We start from the raw sequence: 18,771 nt of genomic DNA on the forward strand, positions 1-18,771 counted from the left end.
ACATTTGGGGAAAAATCTGAAAACCGTGAATTTAGGGTTAGATCACACAAAAAAAATTAAATTGTGGTCATGAACTAGTAATTAGTATTTTCAGCTTTCGAAGTGAGTGACTATATCAAATGGGGTATCATATGAAAGGTCTTTACCTGTACATTCTAAAACAGATTTATTTTTATTTTATGCATCATGGTTTTTGAATTATCTCGCAAAATGTCGAAAAAATACGACTGTAGTACGGAACCCTCAGTGTGCGAGCCTGACTCGCACTTGGCCGGTTTTTAATATATTGGATATTGGGCCGTGTTACTTATAAAAGTACTTAAGTTCATAACTGGACTAGATGATCCGCCCAGCTTCACACGAGTGAAATTTGATATACCTATATATACATGATCATATATAGATTATAGGTATATGTTACTTCTGGATAAAGTGGCTTTCTAATGGAGAGAGAATTATTAAAATCGTTTCAATATTTTCAAAGTCTATCGATTACTAGCCTATGCTCGTGACTTCGTCCGCACAAATTTCAAACCCCTATTTCACCCATTAGGGGTTGAATTTTCAAAAATCTTTTCTTAGAGGATGCCTACGTCATAATAGCTGTCTGCATGCCTTTCAGCCAAATCCATCCAGTAGTCTGAGCTGTGCGTTGATAGATCAGTCAGTCAGTCACCTTTTCCTTTTATATATTTAGACAAACAAACCTCATGTTAGAAAATTGACATTTTTATCAATAAGATTATCTAAGCGCATCGTAAAAGTTTTATGTAGGTCTAAATATGGACTGTTATTCTATCTTCATTTTGCGCAGGGTTAGCCCCAAAAGGGATATTACAGCCCATAAATTGTTATTACACCACGTCGATAGTACTTTAAGCTGTATCGATCCTTTAGGAGCAAATTGGCCGACTTATTTCGCATTTTCCATCATAATACCGTTACATCGTTCTCAGAGGAAGGACATGACGCTTATAGCAATTTATTCAGCGTGGACGGGCACAAACAGTGTCCTTCTAATCGACATCCTGTATTTATGAGGCGGGCGGCAGATTAAAGAGAGCGGTTTTAGTGTGAAACCTCTGTATTTTTATGCAGAGTTCAGCATTGAGATGACTTTGTAAGCTGTTAATGCTTTTGCCATTGATATTCATACTTCCATTCTATCAATATTTCCATACTATCCATACTATCCATACTTCCATACTATCCATACTTCCATACTATCATACTTCCATACTATCCATACTTCCATACTATCCATACTTCCATACTATCCATACTTTCATACTATCCATACTTACATCCATACCTACTAATAATATAAATGCGAACGTGTGTCTGTCTGTCTGTCCGTCTGTCCGTCCGTCCGTCTGTCTGTCTGCTAGCTTTTCACAGCCCACCCGTGAAACCGATTTTGATGAAATTTGGTACAGAGATAGCTTGCATCCCGGGGAAGGACATAGGCTACTTTTGATCCCGGAAAATCAAAGAGTTCCCACGGGATTTTAAAAAACCTTAATACACGCGGACTAAGTCGCGGGCATCATCTAGTTAATAATAAAATGACATACATAGTCACTTGATTAGTAAGGTAAGGCTAGGTTTTTTAGTGAACAAATTTTTTATAATAGTTGAAGTTAAGGCCACTATCTTACTTGTTAGCTTTGTTTTATAGTTGTACTAGCTTATGACCGCGACTTCGTCCGAGTAGACTACACAGATTTTAAACCTTTTTCACCACTTTAGAGTGTTGAATTTCCAAAAATCCTTTCTTAGCGGATGTCCACGTCATAATCTGTTATGCAAAGTATCACCATTCATCACCTAGGTACAGTACACGACAGGTCGAGATGTCAATCAGGGTACGAGACGGGGGGACGCCATGCAGACCCGCACGTCACCCGCGTTATCCCGCACCGGGTTAGCGTGGGGGCTGTATGGGTGTGCGGGGCGTCCCCACCCCAAATGCCATGTCGACTTGTCGTGAACTATAGGTATATAAATAATATTATAGCAAGATAGCAAATTTTCATAAAAGAAACTCGAGACTCTTCATCTTTCGATGTCCCGTTTGTTGTTACATAGTGTAGCTCTCCGGTCTCATCAAAAATGAAACGTAAGTGCAGCTGGTAGCAATTTTATTTATTAGCAAGGTACATCAATCTCTGTTGTAGTTCGTCTTACAGCAAATATTTTCAGCTCAACGGCCGACGTAGCCGGCCCTTTTAATTATCCACATTCCGGGTGGACAAATAGTCCGCTGGCTTTCAGACCCCGGATATTAATTTCGATACATTGTCCTCGCCCGGCGCTGGAACGACTGCCATTATTTTCGGCCCGCAAGACTCGATTTAAGCGTTACGCGTTTCCATCAAAGATTTAAAGCAAAATAATTTCGATTGTTACAACGGTGGTAGTTTCAGTTTGTAATAATGCTGGTTTTTTGTAATAACTGGGGATTATGATTAGAGAGAGAAATATTTATACTGTTTCAGTTCTAGTCTTTCTATAAATTAAAATATACATTAATAATTCATTATGTACATTTAATAAAAAATAGAGCGAACCATGTGCGAGATACAGTATACGGTAGGAAGACATCGCACTTTAGAGATAGTTAACGGACGCTTTACGAAGCAGAAATCTCTTTCTAAAGTTCGATGTGCAATATTTACTACTTATTTGAATGGTACCTGTACCATTTTTAATTTAAAAAAAACAGGCCAAGTGCGAGTCAGGCTCGCGCAACGAGGGTTCCAGCAGTCCCATACCTGTTAAATTTCATGATTCTAGGTCAACGGGAAGTACCCTGTAAGTTCTTTGACAGACAGACAGACAACAAAATGAGCCTATAAGGGTTCTGTTTTTGCTTTCGAGGTACGAAATCCTAAAAAAGGAAAAAAAAATACAAGAGTAGGTAGGTACGTTATATAAGTCTTCAATATTTCAGGTGTTTCTAACAAGATTTAATCTAGAAATTCAATCATAAGTAGGTATAACTTTTTATTCGTCATCTTACTTCCTTTCAAACAGATATATAATATTACTAGCTGATGCCCGCGACTTCATCCGCGTGGAATTAGGTTTTTAAAAATCCCACGGGAACTCTTTGATTTTCCGGGATAAAAAGTAGCCTATGTCACTCTCCAGGTCTTCATCTATACCCATGAATAAAAATCACGTTAATCCATTGCACGGTTGCGACGTGATTGAAGGACAAACCAACAAACCAATAAACCAACAAACCAACAAACAAACACACTTTCGCATTTATAATAAGGGTACTGATTTCCGCTTTCAACCATTAATGTATCCATTTTGAAATCTCCTCTATTGAGGATAAAGTCATATAATACGACAAAACGAAAACCGTAAAATACGCAATCCTACTTCAAACGGCACCGTTGAGATATTGTTTTAGATAAAGATTATTTATACAGTGTCTTATTTTCCAAATCCAATTTCCGCGTGAATACACGGGCTGGCTGTAAATAACGCAGACAAAGCTTTGCAAGAATCGCGCACCGTTCGATACATTATGCAGACCACGCTTCGTTGCGCCAAGCAATGAGCTCTGTAAATATAGCCGGTACATCTGAAACGGCGTTTTTCTATTTACTAACACTTCTAGTTGAACAATCTACATATATAAAAAGAGTTCTGACTTATTCACTGACTGACTCATTAATGCCCAGACCAAACCCTTGGACCAGAAAGTGTAATTTTGACATCTGAAATAGCAGGAAACCGCTGGGCGTAAGTTGCATAGGTTTTTTTTTAAAAATTCATTATAGGTATACGCTTGACCACAATCACACCTGATGGGAAGTGATGATGTGGCCTAAGATGGGACGCGTTTACCTAGAAGATGCCTATTCACTCTTGTTTTAAAGATACCCGGGTTGTAATTGGTAGGAAACACAGATCGTGCAAGAGTATTCCAAACCTTAGCCATGCGTATGAGGAATGATGACGCAAAACGTTTCGTGCGTGTAGATGGAATGTCGACGACATAGGGATGGAAACTCGCCCGACGTCTTGCGGTTCGGTGGTAAAATGGTGAAGGGGGGACAAGATCGAAAAGTTCCTGAGCAGAGGTAATATCGTACAAAGTGTAAATCTTTTATATCCAGTAGTAGACATTAGTTAAGACGCTGACGATATTCTTTCTTCGGTTTTTTATATTTCTTAAATACAAGTGTCTTTTTTATATAGACCTAGATATTTGTCACTCTAAGTTAAGTCAAGACTAGACAGCGGCTCGACTTATTATAAACTGGTGATAAGCTACCAGTTCGGAAAGCGTATTTTGATAATATAACTGTGTTTCAGAGCTTTGTAATTTACCCTAAAATTCTATAGTTTTATTGCTACGCCGTTGAATATTGTACAATCGAGTTGGATATAGCTAGATGGGCCTACAGGAAAGTTTTGAGTGGGTTTCGGCTTAGCGAGTTAATTTCTGCTCCATCCGGATCCGATTCACGGACAATGGGATAAAATCGATTTACCGCTCCTAAACTTGTTTGAAAATTCAAGCGGAATCGAACCCCAAACAATATTGATACCTTTCGCTATACCTATAACTAAATTGTTATTCAGCCTCATACTACCTATGGTACTGAAACGTAGATTAACAAACGACCTCGTCCACAAATTCAAAGTCACCCAGTTAGTCATGGAGAGGGCTATGTTAAGAGTTTTCCTAAGGGATAAGATCCGAAATGTGGAGATTCACAAGAGAACCAAGGTTACTGGCATAACTCAAATCATTAGCAAGCTGAAATAGCTGTGAATAAGCCTTGCTTGTCGTAGGGAGCCGTTGGAGCCGAAATGTTGAGACCGCGTATAAGCGTAGTCTGGGGTGCCCTTCAGCACCGACGATATAGAGGCTGGCGGGAAGTAGCTGGATGAGAAAGGCTGAAGACCGGATGTGGTGGCACTCACTAGAGAAGTCCTGTGTCTAGCAGTGGACATCCACAGGCATATGATGATGTTATTTACAACTAATCTTCGTATCATCCAGAGGCATATCAAGTAGAGAATTTGCCTCAACATTCTTTAACCTGAGGCATGCTTTGCTGTGTGACTTTCGAGCCATTTGTATTTTGTTTTCTTTGTCGCGCTCAATGGAGCCTATTACCTATAAATGCCGATTGAATAAGAATCTTCTAGGTAAGTACCTACGCTCTATTTTACGCTGCATATCTACACTTACAATCCGCTGTGATTTTAGCCAAGCACTAGTCTATACATTTTGAAAAAGTCTTTTAGTAAGCTCTAAGATTTTGCAAAAAAACCTAACATTTACAAAGTGGTCAAAGTCCTGTGATAAACGAAAAGAATAATTCTGTGATAATTGTTAAATTCGAACTTTTCGCAGCATTGACTCGCTAGATCTTAGGTTTAAGCAGAGACATGCAAAAGTCCGAATAGTACCTAAAATAAATTTGAATTCAGGATTAAGTGAAATATTGTACTGAGTGTTAGAGAGCTTCAGTTTCTCTTCCATCAAGGCCACGCTGAGGCTGCTAATTAATATGAAGTCATAAAAAATCTTAATAGAACTAAAACAATACTGGTAAAGCAACGCGACCAGACACAACACAAGGAAGGACAAAGAAGCATAAAAAAATATTAGATATTTGGTATGTTTTCTGCGTCATTAGTTTTGAGGAATTGTCGCGATAACGTCATAACAAACGAGGCGTTCCCCTAAGATATAAAAACACTGCAAAAAGTCATGAGAGGAAATCGCATTGTCTTATTAGCTACATGTCGTCAGATCCCAATGCACCCTATGTCTTAAGCGGAAGGCACTATTTCATACTTTGTGCTAACGTTTTTTGGCTCGTCTCTCTTGGAGCGGAGGACAAGTCGTGATTCCGAAACGACAGAAATAGAAAGAGAGCCAGCGAGGGCCAGACCTTCGGTATTTTATAAAAGCTGAAAGTTTTATTGTATTGTCTACAACACAGGAAGAAACGATCAGTGAATATAAAGTTTAAATCACGGTGGCTTTGGCAGATAACAGGTAACATAGATGTAAAAAATCTTACGTCAAAGTACCTACAAAATGTAGGTACTTTTAAAAGTATTTTTTTATATTTTCTTCGGAATAGTATTACAAATCACGCAATCAAATCATGCATTGCCAGACACTTATCATGAGATCTATAGAGCGCACTCTGACTTAGCTTAGACTTAAGATAGAGTTAAAACGAGACAGAGCTATATCTCTCACATAAATCTGTCTCGTTTTAACTCAATCTTAAGTCTGAGTAAAGTCAAAGTGCGCTCTATAGATCTCAGCCTAAGTGTCGTGGCAACACCTTTGTTACGTGTTAGCTGCCAAAGCCACCATGGTCCAAACTTCATAGTCGCTGATCGTTCCTCCCTGTGTGAAGACAACATGCAGAGAAACTGTCAGCTTTTACAAAGTAACGAAGATCTGGCAGTTGCTGGCTCTTAGTCCAAAATGTTATTTTTGTTACAGGCTGTGTAAGCGTTGTGGGCTTGCGTGACATATTTTTCTAGTGTCGAGGATGACAAATGGGAAGATAAATCACAGCGAAAGCCAGCTTTTCTTTTAAAAGTTTTATTTCTGCGTATTCTTTGGCTGCTTTTTATGTTGCCCGACAGTCTCGTTTATTTCTTGCAACTCACTATGCCTAACCGTAGACCTATGTGATGTTTGAAATTGGATTACACTGGGTCACGTTTTGTGTGAGCTAATTTGGTACCGAAATGTTACATTATAAATCATCGCACTGCAAGTAACGTTGCTATTTGAGTTGTATATAAGTCCCGCAAATTGCTATTGCGCTGGAACCACGTCTCATTAACATCGAAATAAAAATATACCATCAGCTCGAAACGTCAGTCTAGTGCTGACGTCATTAAAATGGCGGCTACGCGTATCAGCAATTTGCGGGACTTATTCCAAGGAGAAAGACAGATAAAAATAACATTAGTTTCTTATGTAGAGCCAAGTAAATTTCGCACATTGAAGAAAGTAATACAGTTTTCATGATTTTTACATTTCTTTTACTAAACGAGCTGATTTATCTCTCTTCACACTTGGTATTTATACGAACGGGGGACCTTCTCCAAGAGTTACTGTCTATTGTACTATTATATATTCTGTGCTATTAGTAAAAACTTTAAAAAAAACTTGAATAAAAGTTGAATAGTACTTTTTAGGGTTCCGTACCTCAAAAGGAAAAACGGAACCCTTATAGGATCACTTTGTTGTCTGTCTATCTGTCTGTCTGTCTGTCCGTTTGTCTATCAAGAAACCTACAGGGTACTTCCCGTTGACCTAGAATCATGAAATTTGGCAGGTAGGTAGATCGTATAGCTGACATTTGGGGAAAAATCTGAAAACCGTGAATTTAGGGTTAGATCACACAAAAAAATTAAATTGTGGTCATGAACTAATAATTAGTATTTTCAACTTTCGAAGTGAGTGACTATATCAAGTGGGGTATCATATGAAAGGTCTTTACCTGTACATTCTAAAACAGGTTTTTATTTATTTTTATGCATCATAGTTTTTGAATTATCGTGCAAAATGTCGAAAAAATACGACTGTAGTACGGAACCCTCATTGCGCGAGCCTGACTCGCACTTGGCCGGGTTTTTGAGCTGAGCGGTTCGCCATAGCCTTATAGCTCTCTAGACAGTAATCGTGAACAAAATGGTGCGACATTTTTGGCAGATGTTATGCGCTTCACGAACTTTTGTCACTTCTCGATGCTAGCAGATAGCCTAGTGCACTCATGCAAAAGGACCACCAACAGTAGATTTAATTTAGTCGATTCACTGCATAGGTGTTAGCTGTGATAGCCTAGTGGTTAGGACGTCCGCCTTCTAATCGGAGGTCTGGGGTTCGATCCCGGCACGCACTTCTAAATTTTCAGAGTTCTAAATAGCACTTGCTTTAACGGTGAAGGAAAACATCGTGAGGAAACCTGCAGGCCTGAGAGTTCTCCATAATATTCTCAAAGGTGTGTGAAGTCTACCAATTCGCACATGGCCAGCGTGGTAGACTATGGCCAAAACCCTTCTCACTCTGAAAGGAGACCCGTGCCCTGTAGGAGCCGGCGCAGGGTTGATCATGATGATGATGACTGCGTAGGTGACAGGTGGACAGACGACATCAAACAAGTCGCAGGTAGCCGCTGGATTCAGACGGGCGCGCGCGGCACAAGACCGTGGCGTGTGGAAGTCGCTACAAGAGATATATTATGTCCAGCAGTGGACATCTATCGGTTAATAATGATGACTCGATAACTTTCCTGCCGATTTGGTGCCTTTCTTTCCTTTGCCTATGTTTGACTTAAAAATGTAGCTTATGATTAAAAACCGTACATAATGAGAAATCTTTATATTGATTCCATAATTATTGATGCAACGATACCGTTAATCAGCAGACGGGAGTCTGGTATAAAATGATAAAAGAGGGGATTTGTTGTAAGCGTTCATTTCCGCCGGCGCCAGTTCGTTATATTCGGCTGCGCCCTGACGAGACGCCATTACCACCCCGACAATGGAAACTTGCACGGAATAAAGGAATATTTACTCTTATAGCAGACAGGCTTTTATTTGTGGTTTTGCTTGTGTATGGTTAAGGTATTCAACAGGGGATATGAGTACCCAAAACGTTGTTATAAAATTGACCCTTTCTCTCCGGTCGTTCCTTTATTACTAAAGATCATGGTCCTATTGAGATTAGACAACCTAAAGTAGAGTATGACGACCTTCCTGGCGCAGTGGTGAACTCTGTGGTCTAGACTGTGTGATAAATGGGAGGACCCGGTTTCAATTCCTGGCAGGGTGCAATTTATAATTTATAAATTGTTTCTCAAGTAAAACCTCCAAGGAGAATGATATGTCAGACTAATGACGTTGGGTTCGCGCACTTTCAAAACATTTGTCAAATATTTGTCACATAGTAATTAATAATTAGAAAATAAAAGTACAGCTAGCTTTTAATATAATAATTGAGAAAATGTACAGAAATTCTTATCAACGTGGAATGCTCACAGTGTTTTTTAGTGTGGGCTCAAAACCTTTAGCTATATGGGACGTTCATATCAAAGATGGCTATGTAACTAGGTTTTTAGATCAAGATATCAAGTCCATGGTTTTAGAGATAGGTGGAACTAATGTAAGTACAACGTATATCACGTGCCCGAAGGACAACAAAGTACTAGGTATCACTATGCCGTTTCTAGTTATGATCGTGAAGAATCTGAAGAAATATTTCTCTTTCGAAGTCACCATACTTGATGAAACCGGTACTCGAAGACGATTTCGTGTATCCAATTTTCAAAGCAGCACTCAAATATTGCCTCTTTGTACTGTTATGCCCATCGGGCTTTCAGATGGATGGAACCAAATCCAATTCAATTTAGCTGAATTTACTCGACGTGCTTACAAAAAGCAGTACGTTGAAGTTCAGAAACTAAAAGTTAATGCGAACATTCGACTTAGACGAATTTACTTTACGGAGCGTCTTTTGCCAGATGATAAACTTCCGAAAGAGTATAAATTATTTTTCCCACTATCGTCGAAAGCAACAAAGGATAAGAAAACGATCCAAGCGATAGATGAATATAAAGAAAATATTGAACAATCTACATCACAAAAAGTGATTGAACAACCTATGCTACTAGATGAAAAAGTTGCGATAAAATCTTCTAAAATATCTATTCATTCTATGAAGAAACAGCCGTCGCAAGTATATAAGAGCGAATCAAGAACTGAAGTAGAAACAGCAAAAAAGATTTTAGAAACAGAAAAAGAGATTTTAGAAACGACTGAAGAACTAGAAGGTGAAGACCGTGAAATTGAAGAAGACATTGAAGAACAAATTGAAGGACAAGAAGTGAAAGAGAATATTGTAGACACAGATGATGTGGAAATAACTGCTACAGAAACGACTGGAGTGGAAGCAGAATTAGCTGGTGCGGAAATAACTGCTACAGAAACAACTAGAGTGGAAGCTGGTGCTGAAATAACTGCTACAGAAACAACTGGAGTGGAAACAGAAATAGCTGGTGCGGAAATAACTCCAGCACCAACTGAAGCCACAGAAGTAGCTCCGACAGAATCAGATACTGTAGAAACAGCTCCTACAGAATCGAGTGCTACAGAAATACCTGTTACCTAAATAGCTGAAGCAGCTGACGCTTTGCTTTTGATAAAGTAATTAATTCCTTAAAATTCTAATGTAATATTATTTTTAATATTATTTTAACCCTTGAATATTAAGGCTTCTATATTAGTTTATAATAAAAAATATCATAATGTATTTAAACTTTACTTCTAATCAATTACACTTAACACAGGTTTTTATTTCTTAGCAATATGTAGATATGTGTATGGTTAAGTATGTTGAATGAACACAATAAGCTATAAAAAACAATAGTTTAATTTTTAATAAGCAATAATACTCCTTAGCCATTCCTTAGCTTATTTTTTTTGCATTATACAAAAAATTACTCATATGCATATGCATTATGCATGCGATATTGCCATCCAATGCCATCTATTAAGGCTTTATGCGTTATCTATGGTATTGTGTCAGTCAAAATAATTCACGTTGCTTATGTTTCTGCTACTGTCACATTACGATAACAAAAAATATTACAATCAAATTAAAAACAATGTTTAAAAATACTTATCAAAGCGGATTACTATCAATATTTTATAGTTGTGGCTCAAATCCCTTAGCAATATGGGACATGGAAGTACAGAACGGACACATAAAACGATTAACTGATAATGAGGTAAATTCTATAGTTCTCGAGATTGCAAGTTCAAACGTGGCAACCACTTACATAGTATGCCCGAAGAGAAATCAAGTGCTGGGAATAAGGTTACCGTTTCTCGTAATGATAGTGAAAAATTTAAAAAGGTACTTTTCATTTGAAATAACAATTTTGGATGACACGAATATGAGAAGGCGATTTAGGATTTCAAATTTTCAGTCGACAACGAAAATCAAACCCTTTTGCACTACTATGCCGATTGGATTGTCAAATGGATGGAATCAAATACAATTCAATTTGGCGGATTTTACTAGACGTGCATACGGTACGCAATTTATAGAAACACTTCGAGTTCAAGTGCATGCAAACGCTCGACTCCGTAGGATTTATTTTAGTGATCGACTCTATACAGAAGAAGAATTGCCTCAGGATTACAAGTTATACTTGCCTTTGGAACGCAAGGAAAAGAGAGTAAGGTCTGAAAAGAAAGAAGGAGCAAAAATCGGCAAAGTACCTGCACGAGTACCAACAGAAAAAACTCTACAACAAAAAGTTTCAACGGTGGAAGCTCCAGTTGCAGAAGCTGAACCACCTATACAACTCGAAAGTAAAGTTAGTGCAGTCACAGTAACACCAGCAGCAACTGAAGCTGGAGACGAAAAACCAGAAGATGAAGAATTACATGTTGAACCCACTCCGGAAGCTGCTCCAGAATCAGTTGCAGAAGTTGAAGTAAAGGAAGAAGAACCAGAAGTTGAAGAAGAACCACTGGAGCCGGAAGGTCAAACCGAGATCAAGGGAGAAGGCGAGGAATAAAAGTCGTCAATGTTTATTTTGTTATTGTTTTTATGGTTACATTGTGTATGTTAGTTAATACTATTTTACTATCAATATTGAATATACAAAAATCATAATTTTAAAACTTTATTATTGTAATAAATCTTAATATCATTGAGACTACGTACGCTTTTTTGCACTAACCCACTTACCTGAAACAAACAAATAGTCATTAATAACATGCACTATACCATATTTACTACAAAACTGATGTAGTAAAACTGAATGTAACGACAGACACTGGCAATAAAAGTTTTGAAGTCAATAAAATTGTAGCCATAAATGTAATGTTCCGACCGTACAGCAAGGAATATTATTATTATTTTTCGAGCTTACGAAAGCGCCATTCCGCTTCAGTTTGACAGGGTCAATTGTTCAGAAAATTGAATAAATATATTGAAATTTCTACCAAGGGGCTCATTCCAAAATCTCCGCTCCAATATTCTCTTTTTATTACACTGAATAAGTAAGCCGGGATATCTTTAAATATGTAAACAAAAATGCCTCGTTCGGACCTTTCTCCTATATAAAGCTTACATTCAATAATAATAATGTTTTTAACAACTATAGAACTATGATGAAAGGCTACATGGGTCAAGTTTCCTTTAATGTTAGAAATTGGAGATGCCTTTTCTTACAAGAGAATCTTTTATGAACTCTTTCTAATGTAATAGAGTACAACTGTGTGATATATCATTATGTTTATGGTGTGACATAACTTATAAAACATTTTTCATGCAACTCTACTCAATTTGAACCGCCTTAAAAATAATAGAGTAGGTAATCTATTCAATTGTTGTATGTACAGTACCCGGCAGGAAATATTGTACATGGGCCTTTGGAAAGAGATAGCAGTTTCGTAGAGCGTTGTCTCTGTCGCTGAGACCGACTAAATGTCACATAGGTATGAGTGACGGAGACAATGCTCTACGAAGCGGAAATCCCTGTCTTTAGTTCAAAGACGGGGATTAAAGTTTAGTTTACCTTTTATGTAATTGATCGCGCCATCATCGCCTAGGCCTGCCACGGTCACGTTGGTAATTTTGGGGTATCCAGAATGAATGAATCCAGAAGCTATCTCGCATATGGCACATGACTGTGACCTGCCTACTGCCAAGTCTCATTCAAATATCAGCTATCATATTCAAGTAACAGCTATCACGCAACGTCTAGTTTTAATTCAAGTATGCAACATTCCATAGCTCAACGTTATTAAGTAAAATATAATTTTCTATGTTGCAAATTTAAACCAAAACACGGACTTGATATTCTAATCTACTTTAAATGTGCATTTTAGTTTGCAACATTATTATGATGTATCCAAACCGCATATATCTTTTAACGTATTCCCTCAGCATAAACGCTGGTAATAAGTTACTGTGGCGTAGCGAGCCATAAATCACATAGCAGTGTTACATTTTCGGAGGGAATTAAGTAATAGGCGAGTAGCGGTAAGTACCACTAAGATCTTATTACAAACGTCGACTCGAAGCAATAAATAGTACTGAAATGAATTGACTATAAATCTTTCAACGATTGTAGTTGTAATGTCTAGAGTCTAGACGAGAAGCACGTACGTCAACAATTTCTGAGCAAAGCACTTTAACCATCGATGACTTTAACAGATACAAACCCTTGATAAAAATGAAGAACGCTATGAAGATAAATACTGAAGTTTATTAAAATCATATTAAACGGCCTTTGTCGAAATATACCGAGTCAGCCTACTTCCAGATACCTACTAAAAAACTTTAACTGTCAAGGAGCGGATTGAAATCCTAAAAGGTTGACGGTGCAGTTCTCACCTGATACGTTGTTGTACCCCCAAGTACAAGAATCATGCTTAGCGTGAAAATGGGAATGTTAATAATGTTTAACATATTTATGATGATTTAGTAGTCTAATGACGGGTCTGTTTTCAGAATGATAAAGGTTTGAGCCATACTCCACCACACTGGCCAAGTGTGGATTGGCAGACTTCCCGTGGGAAATTTCAGGTATGCAGGCCTCACAACGGTTAGCTTCATCGTTAAAGCTGATTATGCGTGATATTTAATTGTTTAAAATGCACATACCTTCGAAAAGTTAGAGGTGAGTGCCCGGGATCGAGCCCCAGACTTCTCGGATAGAAGCTATTACTACTCTAACACAGTCATAACTAATAACAACTTTACTAAAATATTTTTAAATCAAAATGTTCCTCGCTACAATGTTTTACCTTGGAACAAACCACTTAACGAACTACAGTAGCGCTTCAGTTCGCTGTTCTGGCTCCTCGTGATATTAAATCTTTAATTTACTACATTATTAAGTGGCAACAAAATTGATTACAAATAAATTACGCTATTACTTTCATCTTTGCCAGAACTATTTTCCTGATATTTATCAAGACTTTCCCAGTATTTCTGAAGAGCTTTAAGTTGCCTTATTACAGTTGTGCTTACTTCTAATTGTGAGAAGAGACTCGTACAATAGTTTCTGCAGTCTTGCGCTGCCTGAACCCAGCAGCACCCAGAGCCTCTGTCTACCTACGGCACCTAGTGAGGGGTCTTCCAACGCTGCGGTTTTCGATGCAAGGTTGCCATTCTAGCACCTTGAAAACCCAACGTTTACGAACTTTGCGCCCTGTCTATTGCCACGTCAGCTTCGCAACCCGTTAAGCTATGTCGGTTATTCTGGTTCTCCTACGGATCTCATTTCTGATTTGCTCACATAGAGAAACTCCAAGCATAGCTCTCTCCAACGCCCGCTGAGTAATCTGAGCTTTCTAATGACGCTCATATTTAGCGACTGTTCGGGTCCATATGTCATCACTGGCAACATGCACTGTTCGAAAACTTTAGTCTTCAAGCACTGAGGAATTTTAAAATATTATCGGAACTATATTCTTTTTGTTATTACTTGCCCACGAGTGGATATAAAACGATTTGCCACTAGAAATGCTCCGCACAAGTCAACACCAGGTGCCTAATTTTTGAAGTTGTAAAATTTACGACAAAGGTGACATAATCCATCCGAATTACGGTCCGAAGTGACGTGCTGAGCCTAGAAAATAATCTACCGGCAGCAGTTGATGGGATAATATTATAGAAAAATATGTAAATTAAAATGTGACGAATTTTCGACCTGCTTTTTACCTTTACGAATTTTATGTACCTAAATCATTTGAATATGAAGTTATTTGTAAGTACTATAATATCGACAAAATACGCGCAAATTAAACTTTAATTCGTCTATTTTTTTTACTAGCTTCTGCCAACGGCGTCTATAGCCTGATAACGGGTCGCCATGTTTTAAAGCATACTCCTAGGGGTGGTTTTAATTGAAGATAAGCTATTACCCCACCATAAGCGTATTATAATTATGTACTGTGCCGCTACGTGCATGTATGTCACAAAAGCGTAAAAACTTATCTTCACTTTTTAAAATATGAATGTATGGAGCTTTGCCTATTTGGAGTTTTATGATATCTTTGACTTCTACTTACACATTGAGACGATGATGATGATGACTTCACCGTCGCTCGTAAGGTAGAGCGTTGTCCCTGTCGTTGAAAACCGACAAAACGTCATATAGGTATGAGTGACAGAGACATCGCTCTACAAAGCCGAAATGTCATTCTAAAGGCCGATGTACATCACTTTCAGCCGCGTACTGTATGTCGGTTTACTCTGGTTTTGCAACGGATCTCCTTTCTTCCCATGCATAACCATGCTCGTATGTTTTATAAATTCATTTTACGCGTGCAACATCTATATCATTTAACCTTTATATTTACGCTATGAATAAATAAGCTTTATATTTCTGAATGAGCATGAAACTCTGTCATTAGTCATAATGTCGTGACGCGTTTGTAACTTGTGAACGCGACGAAAAAATATTTTCACTTTTCATCAACTGAAAATATAACGTGGAATACATGCGTTTAAAACATTAATTATATAAGTACTAGATGACGTCCGTGACTCCGTCTGCGTGGATTTAAGTTATTAACAAACCTGTAAGAACTCTTAAATTGTTTGGGACAAAAGTAGTCTATGATCATCTCCAGGATGCAACCTATACAAAATAGATGATGCCCGCAAGTTTGTCCATGCGGATAAAGGTCCCGTAAAAAAATCCCGTAGCAAAGTAGCTGTTCTTCCTCTGGTGTGAAAATTCGAAAATAGCACGTCGACATCTGTAAAATTACTAGTTTTCAAAACTATCGGAAAACTTTACAGGTATCTCCCTTTTTAATCACCAAATAACAGTACTACAAGTAGGTATGTCACATAAATATTTCATCACTAACAGCAAGACTAGAATACTGCGGAAATTATTAAAAATAAAAAGTTGAAAAAACTATAACCCAACTACTGAAAAAAATATGCGATTTTAACCCGACTAGGTATAAATTAAATAAACTAAAAAGTAAGAAACAAGTTAGGTGCTTAGTGCTACATATCATCGTGTAGAGAAAGATAAGCTTAGATAAGTGTTAGATATGCTAGTTTATTTAGGTCTTTTCAAGTCTTCTGGCAGTTTCACATTAACAAAGCTATATAATTCAATTCAAATGCTGTATGTCGGACCTTCAAAGTCAGTCATCCATCCGCGTTACCGACTTGAGTCAACGGTGCTTAACAATCGCAATCGATTGATATGCGTTATCAAAACTAAGCCACACGTCCCTGAAGACCTCAGTTTATACTCGTAAAATTACGTAATCTCCAAATTAACTTAAGAAAGGCTGAAAGGCTATAAAGTGTGGTGTTCAGTGGATAGTGAAACGCCGACTATCAGTGCCCTACAGCGATGCTATGAAAAATACGGCAGGGCAGGGCACGTAAGAATGACCCGTGTTATGTACCGTGAAGATAATACGTTGTTTATGTTTGGGAAAAACTTTAAATGCAAACTAAACAGCACAAATATTAGAAGATCTATTATAATCATCCTAGCTGATGCCCGCGACTTCGTCGGCGTGGATTTACATGTTTCAAAATCCCGCGGGAACTCTTTGATTTTCCGGGATAAAAAGTTGCCTATGTGTTAATCCAGGGTATAATCTATCTTTATTCCAAATTTCATCAGAATCCGTTCAGCCGTTTTTGCGTGACTGAGTAACAAACACCCAAACATCCAAACTTCCACACTTTCACATTTATAATATTATTAGGATCACTACAAATATTATAATGTAAACCGTATTGTGGTTTCTGGAGTCAACAATTTTAAGTAAAAAAAGTAAATAAATAAAAATATATGAAAGTATAACTATGTTGGTGTTGTTTGTTTGCTTGTTATATCAGTCAGTTTGAGTTACATTTTGAGTAGTTCACTCTGTTTATAGGTTGTCAATGCTTAGAATAATTTTTAGAATGTTAGGGAGGTCCTAAATAAAAATTGAAATTTTGTAAACTAAATCTCATGTCTCTCATCAGGTCTTCAATGAGTGTGTCCTATCTGTGATGAGGAAACGTGGACACTGACAGTTGGCCTCGTCCACAAACTAAAAGTCGCTCAGCGCGCTATGGAGCGAGCTATGTTAGTTATCACTCTCAGGGAAATCCGGAACGAGGAAATTCGCGGAAGAACAAAAGTGACCGACATAGCTCAAAGGATTAGCAAGCTGAAGTGGCAATGGGCAGGTCATGCCGATGGGGCAGACGTGATCTGGAGTGGAGACCGCGTACCGGTAAGCGCAGTGGGGGACGACCTCCAGCCCGCTGGACCGATGACCTGAAGAAGGTGGTGGGGAGCGGGTGGATGAGGAAGGCTGAGGACCGTGTTTGGTGGCGCGCTCTTGGAAAAGCATATGTCCAGCAGTAGACGCAAACAGGCTGATGGATGGATGGATGGATAAAACTAAATCTTCTGTTTTATATAGAACACTACCTTTGTTTGGTAAAAAACGACTACCATATCAACTTTAACTCCTTACAGATCTCGGAGAAAGAAGGAAACCTACTTGAACAATTAAAGTAGACTCGTAATTATCAATCCATCTCAAGAAAAACATTCGAGTCGTACCGGCAACTCAAACACAATAAGTGACAGCATTTTCTTATGGGCTTGCATCGATAAAGCATTGCAAAAGCATCGGGAAAGCTTGTCACACTAATTAGTGCTTATTGCTTAGGCTGATACAGCAATTTTCCAGGAAAAAAATCTCACTTTTGGGCTTCCACACCGCGCGGTTAATTCCAACTCTTGACAAAATGATGGAATACGTTAATTCATTTAAAATGTACCCTAACAGTTGAATAATTTATAAACAGCATACATTTTATATAGAGTCGTATACTGTGACCTAATTATAACACATTCTGTATCCGAAATTAGGTGGGTAACATTGTTTTGCCTAAGAGAAAAAAGAATATACCTTTTTAAAAGGTGTTAGATAGTGTCCGTAACATCCCGGCAAGCCACTATCTTACTATAAAATTATAAATGTGAAAGTGTGGATGTTTGGATGTTTGTTACTCAATCACGCAAAAATTACTGGACGGATTTGGCTAAAATCGGGATGGAGATAGGTATATTATACCCTGGATTACTTTTTATCCCGGAAAATCAAAGAGTTCCCGCGGGATTTTGAAAAACGTAAATCCACGCGGACGAAGTCGCAGGCATCAGCTAGTACAATATAATTGGTACCTATAAAATAGCATTGCTATTATTTATTGTATATCTTATATCTATATCTGCTAAATGTTAAATTGACAGATAGTAAACAAGTCGTAACCAATTCACTACTATAGTTTAACAAATATCAAAGAAATATAGTTACAAGTTTTCTTTGCTAACACATGGCGCTTCGCCATTATATTCCACTATAACGTTTAATGTCACAGTCACAAGTCACAACAAATAAGACTATTACAAACAGAACCAATTACCTAATTGGAAGTACACAAAAATTGCAGATATAAAGTAGTTTACACATTGAATATACAACCGCAGCCAAACACGTGTTCAAAAACCTTTTTCAGTAGAGGAATTTAAGATAATATAGAAGACCAAGCAGAGAAGAAGCAATTGGAATAAGTTAGTTTTTGGTACTGCAGTATCAATAATACCTATTATTTTCTAAATTCACTTGTAGCCTGGATACTAATTAGTCTAGTGTTTTGGCTGTAGTGTTAATAGATAGCCATGACTAGGAATA

General features: G+C 37.8%; 2 protein-coding genes and 1 pseudogene across 3 annotated transcripts in view; 2 read left to right on the forward strand and 1 right to left on the reverse strand.

Annotated features, from left to right (window-relative positions):
- Sema1a (semaphorin 1a) overlaps positions 1-18,771 on the reverse strand; it is a 474,106-nt gene that overhangs the window by 196,841 nt on the left and 258,494 nt on the right. The window lies entirely within an intron of this gene.
- Positions 9,017-10,180, forward strand: LOC117991715 (uncharacterized). The gene has a single exon (XM_034979315.2). The coding sequence runs from the start codon at positions 9,017-9,019 to the stop codon at positions 10,178-10,180; it is 1,164 nt and encodes a 387-aa protein (XP_034835206.1).
- Positions 10,657-11,696, forward strand: LOC117991647 (cilia- and flagella-associated protein 20 pseudogene; annotated as a pseudogene).

This window comes from Maniola hyperantus, chromosome 20 (assembly GCF_902806685.2).
Source record: "Maniola hyperantus chromosome 20, iAphHyp1.2, whole genome shotgun sequence".
In the NCBI taxonomy this organism is placed as follows: Eukaryota; Metazoa; Arthropoda; class Insecta; order Lepidoptera; family Nymphalidae; genus Maniola; species Maniola hyperantus.